The 19,433-nt window shown below is 30.8% G+C and overlaps 1 protein-coding gene and 1 long non-coding RNA gene across 9 annotated transcripts in view; one reads left to right on the forward strand and one right to left on the reverse strand.

Annotated features, from left to right (window-relative positions):
- The window catches only part of LOC118190971 (voltage-gated inwardly rectifying potassium channel KCNH6-like), a 609,494-nt gene that overhangs the window by 307,439 nt on the left and 282,622 nt on the right, over positions 1-19,433 (forward strand). For 5 of the 8 annotated variants that reach the window (XM_085811757.1, XM_085811761.1, XM_085811758.1 and 2 more), the window contains 2 exons: positions 1,041-1,340; positions 12,026-12,103. In XM_085811757.1, coding sequence (XP_085667883.1) covers positions 1,041-1,340; positions 12,026-12,103 — 378 coding nt within the window. The remainder of the gene's footprint in view (positions 1-1,040; positions 1,341-12,025; positions 12,104-19,433) is intronic. The other 3 variants (XM_085811759.1, XM_085811764.1, XM_085811762.1) reach the window with 2 other exon arrangements.
- Positions 1-19,433, reverse strand: part of LOC146998846 (uncharacterized) — a 476,895-nt gene that overhangs the window by 260,800 nt on the left and 196,662 nt on the right. The gene's annotated exons all lie outside the window — the stretch shown is intronic.

Raw genomic sequence — 19,433 nt, forward strand, 5'->3', positions numbered from 1 at the left:
AAACCTTGCTGATTCTAGTACACTGAATATTTTCAAATGTACATTTTTACTGTAGAAGTAATAAGCAGTATTATTCTCATACAAGGTATTCAAAACAGGTGACTGCAAGCTTTATTTACCTGAATAATAATCCAAGGTGTATACTTGTATAGAGTTTTTTAGAATAAAATATAGGCTTTTATGAAAACAATTTTAAACCTTACTGTGGAAGAAAGTAATAAATTGTTCATTATGAGTTAATGGGTTAAAAAGTAATAGTTACTCACCTTTATATGTAAAATGTACAGCAATTAATATTTTATTGTTCCAAAGTTTACTAACCACAAAGTTTAATATAACGACAGACGTTTTACTGAGAACTGAGTATTAATCGTTGAAATAAGCAACATTTGCTTTCTCCTAACGGTTTTCAAACGTCTTGAATTTTAAACATGTAACTGTAGCGTAAACATAATCTAAATTGGTAGATTCGTTTTAGCATGCAAATCTCATTTCATTTTGAGACTTCTAACCAGTGTTTGGTGCAAAATAACCATACTTAGTTTTGCGTCATTGAAACCACCAACCATGTAAATTTCATGTATACTCATTTCATGTACACTCATAAAAACTTAAAGATTTTCAAATTATTTTCTTTCTAAATATCAGAATGATATATGGAGTCATACAGGGTTTTTTTAAACTAATTAAAGCTAAATGAATATTTTATTAATTGGAGTTCCTAATCCCTGAGATCTATATAATCAGCTAGATTTTGTATTTACTTAACTCTCTAATCCACCGCATTGAAATTCGTTTTACAAATTTTCCCTCTCATTCTGAGAAACATTTTAAAAGGAAACACATCGTTAGGATACATATGTAAAGAAACAAATCCTTCGTCATAATATTCCAAAATTATCTCATCTTTTATTAAAGCACTTTGACTCACTTAAGTTATTTTTTGTTTAATTTCTATGTCGAAAGATTTCCACTAATTGTTATATATATCGACGTGACTTTCTTGCGTTCACATTCTTTGTTGTCTTTTCCATGAAAAGCAGCCCGGGCTAAGCAGCCCCTACGACTCTGGCTGCCCACCTTGCTCCGGAAAGCATCTGAGGCGAAGGATCAGGAGGACATGATGCTCACCCCAGAAGCTGAGACCGTAGCGCTGGACACTTTCGACACCCCTTTCGCCTTCCTGCAACGGCAGAGCCCCGCCGAATTAGATCATGTACCGCTTGCCCTGCCTTCCACCAACAAAGAAGTGGATTTATATCGGGGTCAAAAAGGTGGACCACCGGACACTTTGTGGAGGACGTCCTCTTCCTTCAAGGAAAAAGGAACCTTGTCAGCGGGTAAGAATCTGTTTTTTCTTTTCTAATGTGGTTGGTTCAAAAGCAAGTTACAGATTTGTCATAGTTGTTGAAACCTTCTGTTAATAAATTATCAGAAAATTATCCTAAAACTAAAAAATAAAGCATTTTCTTGCCTTGGCCGGCAGTCAGCTAGGTAAAGTGGAAGATTTAACTACCAATTTTGATTCCGTATTTAAGCAACAAATGTTTTTATTCCCTATGGAGTTAAAAGGCAATTACTTTTTTAATTCTTCATAGTCCTGAAGTCAACTTTCAACTATTTCTTCCCTTTCATAAGGGGTGTTAAAAGACAATTATAAGTAAACATTCTCTTCAGTCATTGGATTAAGCTTCTACCATACTGGAGAATTAAAAGTCAAGCAACGGAGCTTAGTAGTTTCTATGTATATTTTATCATAATTTCAGCCTCCGGGAGCACATTATAGAAGTATATCGCAGTGGAGTGTCATTCAATTAGCAAAATTATTCAACCAATTGCTTTGGAAATCAATGAGGTTATTGAAAGTGCTTTTAATTTATCATATAAATTCATACGGCTGAACTCCAAATAAGGAGATAACGTACAATAATCTGGAAGTGAACTGAATTTCTGCGGCTTGAGAAAATAAGAATTCATGCATTTTTTCCCTTTTGAGATTTTGTGAAGTAACTAAAGATTTCTTTCCTTCTTCTAAAACTATGTTGAACTCAGAAAGAAATTTAACATATCAAACACAAATCAAGACTCATTTCAAATATCTCTTCTGTATTAAGCAAATTTCAGTGGTTCTTGAAATGGCTTCATTATTTCCTTTTATAAGTAGAATATTTCCTTTTATAAGTAGAAGTTTTCGGAATTATATAGTAATCAAATTACAGAATCGCAATAACGAACGTAATTTATTTTTATGTAGCATTTTAAGCATAAAATTTAAGAAAAAGTGCGGAATATTAGAAATAGGTTTTCGAAACATTTTGTGATTTTTAGATTTATTTGCAAGAATAATAGTTGTATAATGCAGTCTTATAATTGTCTGATAGTATTTAATTGCCTTCTTCAGTCGCATTCGTAAATTAGCTTTAATATTTTGAAACAAAAGAACATTACATTTGGTTAACATCCTCTAATTTGTGCAATAATAATAACATTACAAAAAATATAAATGATTTTTCGAACAGCAATAATATAATCATTAACTTGCTTAGCTGATTCATTACGTCCTTTGTCTTTTATATGATTGAATATTATTTATTATTCTCGACATACAATTTATACTTTGTTGATTATAATGACTGTATAAAATTATAGATGTCATTTAATTTCATTATATAATTCGATGATGCAAATATTTATTCAGCTTATCTTTTTACATTTTATTTATTGTTCTGCAGCAGATACATAAAATTATTCATGATATTTTTAATTCTCCTGAATTATCTTAAAATTATATAAACGATTATATTTTATTTCATAATCTTTATTTGATATCTAGTTTCACATGATTGTATATGGTGTAAATGTGTCTGATAAATATCAGTAATCATTATCTGTATTGGATGTAATTATTTTAAGATTAAATCATTACCTTTTCCTAAATCGTAAATGAGACTAGTACGTTTTTTTATTATTTTTGATGTTATTTCTTTAAATTATGTATGCAATGAGAGAAACTGTTAAAATGAGTGCATTTATAAATATTTAGTTCATTAACTGCAACTTTTCAAAAGTACAGACTTTTAAAATCTCTAAACTCCCTTCATCTGCATTAAATAAATTTTAAAATTGCACGTAATTTTAAAATAGTATGTAAAGTCATTCACTCTATTGCATGTGCACTCTCCTTCACATAATCTACCCTTATTTTACGAAAAAATTTTCTTCTTGAGAATTTTACAACATTTACATGTAAATGTTCATAAGTTTAGAGAAGATGGCTGAGAACAAAATATTTTATTTATTTTAATAGTCTCCCTCAAGCCCCTCCTCTTTCAACCAGTCCTTACACCAAAGTAAATATAATTTGTTTTAATGTATTTAAAATACTCTGCTTCAATGGATTTTAGTGTATACGAGTAAGTTTCCCTTAGAAAGTCCTCCACGAAGGCATCCCTCCCCTTGGACAGATAGCCCTAGTGTGCTTTGCCATATTTTCAATACACACATACACATACATTGAATGGATTTTATTCCATTCACTAATATTCATTATTCTTCATTAAAACAGTTCCTAATTCGTACGATAACCTTCTCTCCATCTGCGTTCAAGCATTATAAGATTATATCTTTCACCTATTTTATTGTCATATATTGATAAAACATTTTAAAAGCTTTGTATATATTTAGCTTTACATAAACATGGATTTACATTATTAAATATTTTAGATTATATTTTTATTGTTGATTTTTATTGTTCTGCGTTTATTTTCATCTTCATATCTATAGTTTTATATATCGTTATGTATTTATATTTTCATGTTTAATGAAATTTTGTTTGAGAGTTATGGCAACACATATAATTTTGCATTTTCAGAATATATTCGCTCACGTATCTATTTATTACATTACATTCACTCATTCGTTTAGTTTTTTATCACACCTGTAACAAGTAACATTAATAGGATAACCTGGATTTGAATGCAAATTATTTCCAATGTGTGTAATTGTTCTTATTTTAGTCGAGTTTAAAGGTTTGTTTTCATTAGATGCATTTATTCAAGCTTTAATAGATGAAATTACTCTTAAAAAGTTTCTTTTTATTTTGTAGAAAATATATTACTTCAGGTTATTTAAATGACATTCGAACCGCAAAAGTTATGAAAGCACCAGTAATAAACTACATCTCGAGTTCCTATATCAATAAAAATAGAGTAATTAAAACGTGTGCAGAACGAAAATTAGTAAAGAATTTACCTAAAAATTTCTTTAGCAAATTTCAAAAGTTTTACTTTTTAAAATTTAAGGAAGAATGTGTTAAACAGAAAAAGCGTGTTAAGTGGCAAAATACTATTACAACTCATACTGTTTCATCATTACTTATGACAAATAAAAACAACTACCGATTATTTATTTAATGTTTGCGGTATGTCTTATAATTATGCAATAATATGTCACTTGAGATTCTTCACAAATTCCTCATTTTCTTTACAAGTTAATCGTTATTCTTTCGATTAGTATTATATTTAGTACTCTTTGTTGCGAATTTTTTAATCGATATCTTTTACAGTCTATTATAAGTTCGAATATATATTATTTAAAAATTTTTTGTTAATAATTTTACTGCATTAAAAAGTGACATTTTCCTGATTATCGCAGTTTAACACGATAAACGCCTTGAAATCTATAAGCTTATAAAAAGAATTTAAACATTACATGAGAAGAATTATTAATATTAACCTAAAAGAAAGTAAATAATGCTGACAATTAAAATGAAGACGTTACTCACATTTTAAGATTATTTTATCTTAAGATTTATTATAGCTTTCTTTTAAATAATTAAGTTCGGTACTTTTCCGTTTTGCCGGCGCAAGCGATAAAGTCGCCAATAATGGTACAACCCATGCCAAACGAAATATTCTCGCTGGTAACCTTTTACGCCTCATTTTCAAAACAAGTCGCAGCTTTTTCTTATCAGATTGATTGTTTCTTTCAATACTGGCATATCATTACATATAATTTTTATCAGATAGTTCATTTTTATGTTTAAGGCAATTTTTGGTAATTAAGTTAATTAGGATGCAATCACAGCACTTACCCGAAGCCGAAAAATATAGAAAAGGTAAAGTCAAGGGTTAAATTCATCAATTCTAATGAGAATGCATTAGCGAAGTAAAGCACTGCAGTTTTACATCATTTCTGAGTAAGCTATTCGTACGAATTGAAATATTTCTTGCATTTAAACTTGTGTTCCAAATTAAGATTTAACTTGAAATTAATGTGGATAATTACTAAGAGCATTAGATTTTTGTAGAGTAGTTTACGTGAGATGAGATCGCTTGGGGTCACGTGATATGAACCGGCGAATCAGGATGTTGAACCATGAAAGCATAGTAAATTCTTAATGTCTTTTTACAAATTTGTTGTCTTTATTTATTGGCTTTTTATAAAATTTTAAGCGATATTAAAATGTTTATGCCTTCTTTTTTAAAAAGAATTCTTAGAACTAACATTTTTTAATATTTTTTACGTGTATACTGTATGTTGTCGCCAATAAAGTCTGCTTGGCGAGATTTGCGCCGGCGAAACAGAAAAGTACCTTAAGTTCTTTCTTTAATAAAGTGCACAAAGAAAACATAAAACGAATTCAAAGTTACAAAATATATCAAAATCCTCTTTTGTAAATGATATAAAATGTCATGGAGAAATTAAATGCTATAATTAATAATGGAGCTATATTATCATATATATATTTCATGTGGACTTCTAAAATTCAGCACATTTTGTAATAACAATTTCTTAAACTTTAAAAGTACACAGTCTGCACTTTATGTTTAAAATTCTATATTTTAGATAAATGTTTTGTGCTCATAATGCAGAATTTTGATATATGTATCGATTTTAGTAAACGTTAAGATGGTTTGATATTTTGTGTTGAAGAATAAATCAGTTTCTTTGGGAAATGTTACGTTCTTAAACTGGATTTTGACAAACGCTGTAATTTATGAGAATGTCAAAATTGCAAAATTTGTGCTATTTCTAAGTATCATTAATGTCATTGTTGTTATTAAATATAACCTTAGCATGACAATTTTGATGTTTATTGTAGGATCAAGCATGCTTAAGTAGTGTATTATTTTCAAAGTTCTTTAGTTTTGACTTGATGCTTGCGTTAACATATGTCGTAGGAAATGTTGTCACCAAAGTACTTCTTACAAACTATTCATTTTAGTTTCATATATTTATCATATATAATCAATATCACATATAACATATATTATATTTGATATATGATAAAGAAATGAAAAATCTGATGTTTTAATTAAACTCTTTATGTTTGCTAGTAATGAAAATATCATAGAATTTTCTGTTCGAAATGAGTCAGAATAATTTCTGAACAACGCATTAAAAATTTACTAAATTATTAAATTCTAATTTACTAAATTCTACAGATTCGTAAACATTTTAAGAAAGCAATATTGGACGCCTCTATGCTTTTAAGACTTATCAAATGTATGATAAAAATGCACTCCACATAATTATTAATTTATCAAATCATTTTACGTACTTTGGTCGAGAGATAAATTTATAATTTACTAATTTAAGTTAATGGAATGAAAGATTTTTCCGCATACTATAGTAAATTTATTTCTTTTGGTTCTTTTCTTAATTGATGACTAAATCCTTACCATCTGGAATAAGCGGAAAAAGGTTTATAAGCTTTATTGAAAACGGGCTAACAACATTTCAGTGAATGCATATGCGCATTTTGCAATTTATTTCACATTTTATTTCTTTAAAATATTTACGATTTTTATATTTATCAAGAGTTGAAAACCTGAATAAATATAAACGTTTATTAAGATTTTTCGGTTACGGTAGTTGAATGAAATTAAAGAACCTAAATAGTTAAAATAATCATTCCAAATATTTTTTATTAATTTCCCGAAACAAAGATACTGCCTTCTAAGAATTTCCGACAAAGAATTATTATTTCATTTTATATTTGGCAACATTTCCTGTCGCTGTGTTGCTCGTTTCTAGCTGTATTTTCCTGCTTGTATTTTGGTGTTACATTACAATTTAAGTTGGATTAATGTATTTGTATTTGGTGTTCAATATTTATTATTTTAATGTCGCGATATTCTGCATGATTGTCTCGTGTCCTTATTATGTTTTGTGTACCATACATAATCCCGAATCTACCGTGAAAGAAAGAATGAATTGGCTTGGTGTAATAAAAAATATTCAAATTTTAGTTCGAGTACATCTGTACGTTTTTCCTCTTAAAAAAAGACAAATATCAGAAAACTCAGTTAGAGATATCATAATTACACTTTATTATAAATACAGTTTAAATTTTTTATGATATAAAAAAATTATTCGTGGCGTCATTATTATAGAATACTTTTTATGATATTTCATAATTTTTTGCATTTTTACTACCTTTGTTTTCATTTAAATAACACTTAAAAATAGTTTAATTTCAAAGTTAGAGTCACAGTAAATTTTAGAACTCTTAACAAATTTACGATATATTTTTAATTGGAGTTCTATTTAAAATATATTTCTCTTTGTTCTATACCGCAAAGCTTACGTTAATTACTATCATTCAGATATTTAGATATACACTAGGAAAACAAGGATAAACCAATACATACTGCCGTGTTTGAAAGGCAAAAGAACAAATAATAGACATTTATTGTCCTAAGCATTTATAAAACACATTGCTTAATCTGAAGATAAAACAAATATGAAAATGTGCCTTAAAATATAATATTTATACTAGTAAATATTTAAATAATCATGAAAGAATTCAGAGAAACTTCGACGTCATTATAAATAATGAATTAGAAAGAAAATGAGAAGAAGAATTTAGCATATTAAAGTTTTAAAATAATTACTAAATAATTCTTTTATATAGTGAAACAAAGATATTTTAAAAGAACTAAGGAAAATTATCGTTAAATTTCTTACAGTTTCAAACAAGATATTATTTAACTTTTAAATACTCGTTACCCGGCTTCTTTATATTTTAAGCATGTGCACATATCAAAACAATTACTCGTAAAAACTTGCTCTATGCTCCACTCTACAGTTTCCAGCAGAGTTGTATTATCAACAATGCCAAACAATAAATTCTCTCGGAAATCAGAATTCGACATATTAAACATTATAAATAATTATGAGGTAAAAATTAATTTTTGATTTAACGAAAAGTACAGTACAGTACGTTTTCTACCGTCATGCACAGATAATTCGAGCTGAAAGAGAATTTTGTGTTGGAAATTCGAGATTTTGAATTTTTAAATACGTGTTTGTAAGAAGTTTGCCGCCCACTCTCGTCAATGTTTAAAGTGGGGATATGTAGAGCAATAGGCGATTCGACAATTCCGTGCTTCTATTCTGTTCTGTCTGAATAAAATGAGATAAATCTTTTGCTGATGTAAAAGCCACAATAAACAAACGAAAAACAAACTGTAAAACAATAGGAATTTTATAACGATTTGAAAACTGCAGAACTGCTTATGGTTTTAGAAAATATTAGTTTTTATAATACATCATTAAATAGTGTAAATAAAGCTTAGATAATAATACAAAAGCTTCGTTAAATAGTGTAAAAAATTGGAGATAATTATACAAAAAAAATCGTTAAATAGTATAAATAAATTGGAGATAATTATGCAAAATTTTCGAGTCGGTTTAATAAATAGTTTTGAAGGTACTTAATGATATGTAAATATTTTTTAAGACTAACAAATTTAATAAGATAAAACATTAGCATAATTAAAATTCTAGCTTTAAAATAGTTCATGTTCTTTAAAAATCAAACCTGGTACCAAAAAGTCAATTTTAATATCAAGCAATAATCTTCAAAGCCAATTAAATAAATGATCATTAAAGGAAATTATTCTGGTAAAGCAAATAACTGTTAATGTTATAAAATAAATTAACAGGGATCTAACTATTTCTTACGTAAAAAGGTAAAAACGCGAGTTACTTTCAAACAAAATTAAGAGAATATGAGGAAGTTTCCAACTTTTTGTTTCTGTAAATATTTATCCCTTCATGTATTAAAAGAAAAAGCTGTTGACATTGCAACGTCTTTGCATTGCTCCCAAACTAAGTACCAAGCGAGAAATGTAATAGTCCTCGCGCTTAAAAAGATGCTTCCATGAAAATGTGTTGAAGATCCTCGTGTTGGAAATGTTTTAGCTTTATACATGCATAAATATTTATTCATGCATGTATTCAAATGTACTGATGTTCGACCAAAATGATGAATTTTTTAAATACTTCATTACAGATTAAAATGTGTCTGGTGGTAGCCGCTAAGATCGAAAATTGAAACCAGTCACAAAAGGAATGCAGGCTGCTTGAGTACTAATCTTTGTATGAATACAGTGCCAGTTTCTATGAAAATGTTTCATTTTACTTCCGAATTCAACTACTAGTATGATATTCTAAATTTGAGCTAGACAACATTTTAATTTGCAATGAAGGGTTTTTAAAGAACATTCAAGATTTCTGTCGACACATCAAATTATTTATTTTTTAAACTTATAAAAATATAGAACATTTCCAGAGCGAGGATCTTACATCTTCAATACATCAATACATCTTCAGGTGAGCATCTTTTTAAGACTGAGGACTTTTTCATTTGTCACTCGATATTTAGTTTGGTAGCGTAGCAACGAAATACATTACAGTATTAACTAATAACAAATATATGATAGACATTCAAATCCAGTTTCTAACGCGACGTGCCTGGTAATGCAAAAATTACACAAGCTACTCTAGCAAAATATAAGGTGATGCTTTTTTAAGCATGCCTCATTTTTTAAATATCATTAATGATGAGTGATTGATACATAATTTTAACTTCGACTAATTTTCTTCTTTATTTAAAATACTAAGATCTATTCACCACAAGTAGAGTAGGAAAAATAAACAAATTTGGTAAAATAATAGTATACGGTACGGCCTTGGCGAGATTTTAAAAATTGTCGCCAACACTAAAATGACTCATTTACTGTTCATCATAAATACAGCTTTTACTGCTCATCTTAATATCGCCAAAAGTTGCCACATTTAACTATAAACTTTATTCGATGGTTCATACAGAATCTGAAATTTAATATTATTGCTGTTGAGCGCAACTAATGCAGATCTAAATGACTTAAAAATGAACTTTGCGGTACAAATTTTGTCTAATATAAAATTAATAAATTATACGATTTCTGTCACATTTACAAGCATGCGAAAGGCATCCGATAAACTTTAATCAGAAAAAATTTATCACATTAATATCGTTAAAAATATAGCTATCTCATCAACTTTTATTTAATTAAATGCGAATTGATTGTGTGCTAATATAAAAACTACTGTGAGATATAAATAAAAAATGTAGTAGAGAAGCCAATATAAAATTCAATAACAGCGTTAGTTGTAAATATAATATTCCGTCTTCTTACAAAAATAAATCTGCTTTGTGTTCCATTTCATTCTCTACATTAGATTCAAATTTTGTTTTATCTTGCATTAAATTTTACTGGCCACACGTAAAGAAATCTGCTAGCATTTGGAAAACAATTCCTTTAAAATATTTTTCTCCTCTACGTATGTGATATTGTAAGAAAACAAACATTAAATCAGAAATATCTGAAGTGGTCTTAACTCTTCCGAGGAATTTGCAGGATGTTCTCACCTTAACTCACTATTTATATTTATTATAAAAAGCATCATAGTATTAAAATTTAGAAATATTAATCATGGGATTTTTTATGCCCATTCTATTAAAAATGACCTTTTGCTGACAGAAATGGAATGTATAGCATTTTATATTTTTATCTAGTTCACTTTTTTTTTTTTTTTTTCAAAATTACAATAACGAAGATTTAAATAAGCATATTATAATTTTATCTGAAAAGTGCTTCCGAAAAAAACATTTGTCTTTATATATTCCTGTCAGAGTATTTTTTGTGAGTGTGTTCTGTGTGTTTCAAAAAAATATCCACATAATTCCGAAATTTATTACGTTTTTAATACTAGCCTACTTTTGCTAAATATTTATGAAATTAATGTACAGTAATACACTAAGGAATTATTAAAAGTTTTCTAATATAAGAAATAACATCATATATGTACACAGGTAAGCAAAGAAAATTATCTTAAATCGTTGTAAACTATCAACTTGAAGTAAAGTCATACGTCTCAAAAACGCTTTAATTAGTATGATAATATCGTGCACATTTTTCGCATGTAATTCTAATCAGCAATGATAAGGTGTTATTAATGATAAAGATATCTTTATTATAATGCAAAAGAATATCCTTATTGTCAACAAACAAATAAAAAAACATACCATTTTGCGTTACTACTCAGAGAGGTTAGCCTCCTAAATCGTTGATTTTCTTTCTTTAATTTTGTGTGAAAGCAGTTAATGAATATAAATAACTACAACATTGATATTTACACGCAATAGTGAAGCTGTAATATGAAATCCGGAATTTAAAGCTACAGATATGTATTAAAAATCTTGTTGTTGAGAAATATTAAGATGTTTATAATATTTTCAAATAACACACTATTACGGTTTGAAAGATGATAAAAGATGTTCCTTCGCTTGTAATTCATCTCTTCCCGTTGCCTATCTTTTTACCCTACACGATAAAAAATTTTCTTTGCCATTTAAAGCCAAGCAGTACATGTTACACAAGACATACATGAATAAATGCATACAATTATTTCTTCATTGAATAAATGGCACTATTAAATTACAGACGGTGTGATGAATTCTTAAAACCAGTTGGACAATTATTAACTAAATTAAGCACACTGTTAATTTTCAAAAAGGATTATTACAGCACCACATGAAACTATAATCAACAGTTCGCTCAAATATATCTTAATCTCATTGATTTCTACTTATCTTCGAATTGTTACGGCATGCTTCGGGATATTATGTTATGGTATGCTCCTGTGAGTAGTACGTGTTCATGCATGACCTGTTGTATCCATCCCTCTGCAGCGGTAAGCCACCCTGACCTCTATTGGTGTCGGAGCGAACCCTCTAGAAGAAGGGCCTTAACCTTTGACCTCGGTGACGGTAAGTGCTGTCCACACCCAAGCACCTACCACCAATGTGCACCTATTTGCACCTAACCTTAGGCACCGCCCTGCTTCGCATTATCGCTGCACTGTTGTAGAGTAGAATGTAGCATATCGGCACTACGAAATACTTTTAAGAGTATTTAGGTAGTCTAGAATCTCTCTTTGGGTATTTAAATAATCTGCAGCGCATTTGGGAAAGGTGTTACCTCAATAAAATAAAGTTTTACCTTTTTCAGACAGCTGATGTATATCTGCGACCAATACAAATGTTTGTCTCCCAACATACATTCGTACTGTGTACGTCAGCCATCTTTAAAGGGTTAAATATAGGTGATAAGTAACAATTCATAATCTACATAAGGCCAAAAAAACTGCAAGGAAATCGTTATTAATGCGTAATGTTAAAATGACTTTAAACCGCAATTGCATCTAAATAATAGTGAAATTCTTCTTAGTATTTAAAGAACTTTTACAATTTAACATTTACGCTAAATGTTTATGTAAGCATTAAAAGAAATGCTGTTATTGTGTAAGATAGAGTTAAAAGCACAGCTTATACTGCGCTATAGCACGCAATCAATGCTACAAAACTTAAGCTATAATTGAAATTAAAGTTATAATTATTCCTTTATGCTGTTGTATTGATTGTATAAAATTTATTGCTCTAAATGTAATGCTGAACTCAACCTGACTCATTGATTTACCTTAACTAGTTAAAATTACAATAATAATTTAATATTGATTTATTTATTAGCCTCATAAGGCTTCAGTACTTTACATAGATTTCTAACCAAGCTCTAACTTTCATTTTTGCCAATTAATTGCTTACGTAAACCGAATTTACTTAAGTAAACTGGTAAGATTTAATTATAACATCTCATTCGTTAAATTGTATTCCTTAAAAATGAGAGTCAAACAATCATAAGTAGATAAGTAGATAAATCAAAGTAGTCAAACAATCATAAGCTTAAAGTAGATATTCTACCTAAAGGCAGAGTAATCAATTAACTCATGACGTCTAAAATATATTTGCATACTTTCTTTTAAATCAATTCGTTTATTTTGGAAAGAACAAGATGTGCCTAAAAAGTAAAAGTAAACAAAATAAATGAAATAACACTACATTTTAGTCAAAACTTCTAATAAAAGTTTAGTTATTGTACTGGAGGAAATCCATTGCATAATTTTAAATGCAATCTATTTTCTCTTCCCTTTCAATTTCAGTTGTTAATGGTTACTGTACGACTGATCGTATTTAAGCTCTTTATAGCATGTATAGAATATACTGGACACGAACACAAAGAAAACAATTATATTTCTTCTTCAAAAGCGCAACTGAAAGTAACTTTGGTGGTAAAAACCGGAACTTTTTACACAGAAATATTAGTTGAATCTGTACTAATACGCATGAAAAGTATGATTTTAGATAAAGGGTACCCAATTAAATATTACAGACGCGGAAAAACTTAGTAGGCTGAAAGAAAATATAAAAATTATTAAATTTATTTATGAAAAATAAATGTTTCAATTGAATGGCAACAATTTAATACTTTGTATAGAAATATTTTGCTTTTCTAAGAACTTTGATACGATTAAGAATCCATTGAGTATTTACAGTTTCTTAATATTCTTGTATCTTGTTTGAATAAACTTTCGAATGATTATTCTGTTATTTTTCGATATTTTTCAGGAAATGAACTGCTAACACAAAGCAACACAATACTTCAACGTTATATTACTTAGAAAGAGGAAGCATTTTTCTCTTTATGATACGGTGCTTTTTATATATGAAACGATAATATGTTTCAGAAAACAAATCTCACATTTAAGGCAAAAAAGTATTTAATATTTCTCCATTGAATTCCAAACCATTACTGAGATTGTATGCATTATAGTTTTGTCAATGCGCTCCAACTTAAAGACGTGTCCTGATCATCTACAATAATATGACGTGTTTTTCTTTATTGATAAAGATTAACTACTCATTAAAACTTATCTAAGGGTAATTAGTTACACTTCTCTGATTTTGTAATCATGAAAACATAAATATATTAATAAGTAAGAGTAAATAAAATGAAAAATGAAAGGTATAAAAAAGGCCTCAATTATCATTCGTAATATAATATAAATGACCGTTTTACTTACCTTATTCTATGCTATTACATTTTAAGCATTTCAACCGAAATGTATCTCCTTTTAACAAACACAGAATTCTTTTTTTCTACGCTTGCAAACTTTTCTTTTTTGTTATTAAATAATGCTCTTCTTCCAATCCTAGCCGACATATCCAAATTTAGACTAGTTGATTGATACACTCTGTAACCTAAAACGCGACGCACCATAAAGGAACTTACCCGATTGGGACAAAGGTCAGTAGATGTGATGTAGACTACGCCAAAAAAAAAGGGGGAGGCAGTTCTATGTCTCCCGTTCTACTGAGCCGATTGACAAAATTCAACTTCCGTTTTTAATGTCTCGAAAGAGGGACTTAGGATATGTACTATTAGATTAAATATAGCATCGTTCTAATATAGGTATTTTGACACAAAATCTGACTTTTTCTGAAAAGACATGCCAATGTTTTCCATATTTCGATTATACGACTCAAATTAAGCCAGCGTGCCAAGTTTTCTAAAACTCGCACGAGTAACTTTCAAAAAATTAGCTCTCAAAAGTTAAGCTCCTCAATGTTAACTGAATTTGATACATATTTATTAATATCTCTTTTTTTATTAAACTTATTCTTACTTTCATATTTCGAAAGTTAGGGGTTCATTCCAAATAAAATTCGACCAATTTTTTATGATTTATTTAAAAAATAATTTTAATAAATTTTTCGAAAAAGATTTTGAATTACAACCTATAACATTTTTGGTATCATTTTAAAGTAGATGTATTTGCATTTCTAAGCATACCTGCAAAAAATTAGAGCGCGTTTTGAAAGCTGGCGTATTTATTATAAGCGATAATAACTAAAATGTGTTTACGCACTTTGTTAAAATTATTTGAAAATATGAATTGTTAAAATTATTTGAAAATATGAACGAAGACTTTTTTCGTACAATGATAAAAGGAAAAGGAAAATAGGTTTCTATAAATTAAGAAGTTCGCCAAGTGAATTATTGAAAAAAAAGCGCCAAGATAAATTTTTTAATTTCTCCGTAAATTTCGCACCACATTTTACAAATTTAATATTTCGGCATAATTTGAGTCGTAGAATTGAAATATGGAAAAAATGGGCATGCCATTTCAGAACATGTCCGATTTTGTGTCAAAATACCCATATAAGGGCAATGCTATATATAAATCTAATGTATATAAGTCGCGCTTTCGAGGCATGAAAAACGCAATTTGAATTTCGTCAATTGGCGTAGTAAAACGGGAGATATAGAAATGTCTCATTTGTTTTGCTGAGTGTACATGTACTGAAAATAAATTTCTGACAGCATCATAGGAATTGAATGTTTTATTCAGAAATTGGAGCTAAAGAGCCAAAAAAATCAATAATGCGTTGGCCCACCTCAGGTCTTGATGAAAGCTGTTATCCGCCTGGGCACTGGGGTCGTAGAGTTGTCCTCCTGCAAGACTGCTTGCCATACAGATTCCAGCTGGCAGATCTAGCGACGATCGGAGACGACTGTTGATAAAAGTCTGATACTGGGGAGAAATATGGTGATCATGCCGGCCAGCGAAGTGTAGGAGAAGCACGAAGACACGCAGTAGAAATGTATGCCGTGTGCGGTTGGACATTATCCTGTTGTGATTTAAGCCCAAGGGTCTGTGAAAGCAAGGACAACACTACGATACGTAGAATCATATCGACATGCCGCCATGCTGTAAGGATGTCGCGGATGACAACCAAAGAAGTCTCGCTATCAAAGGAAATGGCACCCATACCATTACTTCGGGCAGCTGGGCTGTGTGCGCACGACAGTCAGGTGGGTAGGCCACTGCTATCCTGGACGTCTGTAGAACATCCTCGCTGGTCATCAGGGCCCCGGGTCTGACGTCACTACAGACATACCTAACGGTGTGCAGCGTTGAGGGGCAGTCGGCGCAATGGCCTCCTGACCTCAGCCCTTTCACTGATTCGCCTATCATTGCAATCTGTTGATCATTGTTACTACTGGTGTCTTAGCTAAACGTAGGTTCGTTGGTAAAAACGCATATGACTATGAGCATCGATAGGATGATCACTCCGCCCTCGCGTTCCGGCGTCAATCCTGCTTGAACGATATCTTCTTGTTGCTTTGTACGAACATAGCTCAAACATTCCTGTCAAAACTGTCGAATAGTAGAACCGCTCTGATGCAAAAGTCCAGCGATCTTGCGATTTAATAACTCTGCTTCCTTTAGTCCAATTGCATGTCCTCTCTCAAATGATGATTTCTGTCCTTAGTGTTCGCGAACTCGTCTGAGAGATATTGGTACAGTCCACTTTGATTGACAAAATCATATCCGTATTGAAGGTATGCATTATATTGGAATGTCATTTGTTTTATATACCATCGGAATAAATAGACGCTAATCCACCACTCATAAAGTGGGAAGGGCATCCACTGCGACGCCAGGATACCATTAAATACCTCGGATTCACGCTTGATAAGAAGCTCACGTGGGTATCACATCTTACGGAAGTCCGAGATAAGACGCATCGAATCGTCAATAAACTAAACAGGATAATCACAGACAAGTGGAGCCAAAAGGGGCGCCTGTTAAAACATCTATACTTTAATGCAATTGAACGCATGATCCTCTACGGCTGCCCAGTCTGTATGAATGGCACAGCAAGAATATGTCAAAAACTACATCAAATACAGCGAGTAATCCTGTTAAAAATCACCAGTGCGTATAGCACCACATCAACCGCAGCACTTCAGGTTTTAGCTGGCACGCTCCCACTCGACCTAAAAGCAGAATTAGAAAGATCAATCTATCGACTTCTACATTACAAAGAGAACCTTCACACTAAAAAAGATTTACATCTATCCTATGCCAGCATAAAAAGCTTCCAAGATCCCCCTGACTTACACCCAAGAGATCTACCCATCCTTTCCTGGTGCAAATCGCCACCCTCAGGACAAAGAGAGATTTTTTCTGACGGTTCAAAAATTTCAGGACGAGTAGGGGCAGCGTTCACGGTCTTTTCGAACAATGAAGAAATTTATCAAGCACAATTCTGTCTAAGCAATCACGCTTCAGTCTTCCAGGCCGAGCACTCAAAGAAGCAGCACTATGGTTAGGTACGCAACCAGCAGCTCACACTTCAACCTTCACAGATAGCATGAGCGTTCTGAATGCGCTGAATTCCTTTTGTCACATTCTTGCCACTAGGTGGCGGGCATCTCTTCCTTTACTTTTTGCTGTAATTAAGTTCCGAGAAGCAGTCGAGATTGGAACCGCTTTGAGGAGCGTAAAGACTCAGAGTTAAAAATGTACTGTCTTAAAATAATTATCACTTACCTTGTAAATAGTGTATATTAGCGTTTTCTTTGAATAAATAATTAAAAGACAAGATGGCCTGCTAATTGTAATAGAAACTCTTACTGGAAAACGTGATTATTAGAAGCCTGGCGTCGAGAACACTGAAGATGCAGCAGGTAAGGAATTTTACATTAATTTTATTGTAAATAGAAGAACCTGATGCAACATTTTTATGGCGCCCGAAAAGGGACGCCAGGTTTTTTGAAAAGTTCTAATAAAGTGAATTCAAAAGATGAATATTAAAATTGAAGATTTTAATACTTGTTCTTGAAGTATTCAGCAAAAGAATAATTTTGTTTTCTAAGTAAGAGTTAAATATTTGTTTTTCATGAGACGTATATTTTTTGTGTAAGTGTTTGAATCTAAGAAAGATAATGGCTGAAGTAGATAAATTAAAAAAGAAAAGAAGTATCTTAAGAACTGCCGTTACAAAACTATTTAAGAAAATCGAAAGTGAATTAAATAAATCTGAAGGTAGTATTAATGAGCTCGAAGAATTGTTAGAACAGTTTAATGCTAAAACCGAAACGCTATCTAACGCCGATGTGGAAGTTGAACCAATTCTGAGTGTAGATGAATTCGAAAATGAATTCGAAATTACAGAACAATATCGCGAGAAGATAACGTTATGGAAATTCAGGCTTAAGAAACGGATTAAGGAACTTAATCATGACTTAAATGCACCGAACACACAGCAAAATATAAAAGATACACCTAATGTTAAATTACCAAAACTTTCGATTCCCGTATTTTATGGGAACAGTAGTCAATGGCTTACTTTTTGGAATAGTTTTGAGTCCTCAATACATAATAACGAATCATTGAACAAAGTAGACAAATTTAATTACCTGAAAGCATATTTAGGAGGAACAGCTGCTAGCTGCGTTCAAGGATTTCCGTTATCGCCAAAACATTATGATTCAGCAATTCAAATCTTACACGACCGTTTTGGAAGGAGAGACATTCTTATTAATGCGCACATGAATAATTTGCTGAATATTGAATCATTAAAAAATGCGAATGACATAAAAACATTTCGTAACTTGTATGATAAAGTACAAACGCAGATTAGATGTCTCGAAGCGTTAGATGTTGTATCGGAATCTTACAGCGCTTTGCTGTGTCCGATGATTTTGAAGTTATTGCCTTCAGAATTAACGCTTGAATTTCATAGAACGCAAAATGTTGGCACCGATTATAACATAAAAGATTTAATGTCATTTTTACACGCAGAACTTTCATCCCGTGAACGCACAAGGTCAACGGTTTTGCAACAGCAAAAAGTATCCGATCGGCGACAGTCTTCTTCCCCCCCTGCAACGAAAAGCGCATATGGTCTCTCAAATAGACATAATAAACCAAAGATACCGACCGCTACAGATTTGTTTACAAAATCCGAATGCAGAGAGGAAAATATGAACTGCGTCTTCTGTAATCAATTTCACAAGACTTATGACTGTAGTTTCGTTTCCGGCTTATCATTACAAGAAAAAAGGGACATTTTAAAAAGAAAATGTGCTTGCTATAAATGCCTAAAATTACACCATTTGGCTCAAAACTGCAGAACAAAAATAACTTGTTCTATTTGTAAAAAACAACATGCAACTATTATGTGTAATAAACAAAATCCTTCTGTCGAGGTTTCGGAAATTAAAAAAGACGAACAGATAGAAAATAAAGTACTTTCAAATCAAGCAGGATGTTCAGAAGTATATTTGCAAACTTTAATTGTTCGCATATATGGAAGAGGGAATAACCAATTTGTTCGAGCGATAATTGACACCGGAAGTCAAAACTCATACATAAGCAGGTATGCAGCAGAAAGGTTACAATTAAGAAGC

The sequence above is a fragment of the Stegodyphus dumicola genome, chromosome 2 (genome assembly GCF_044657685.1).
Source record: "Stegodyphus dumicola isolate Sdum_Otavi_A_Nest chromosome 2, ASM4465768v1".
Classification (NCBI taxonomy): domain Eukaryota; kingdom Metazoa; phylum Arthropoda; class Arachnida; order Araneae; family Eresidae; genus Stegodyphus; species Stegodyphus dumicola.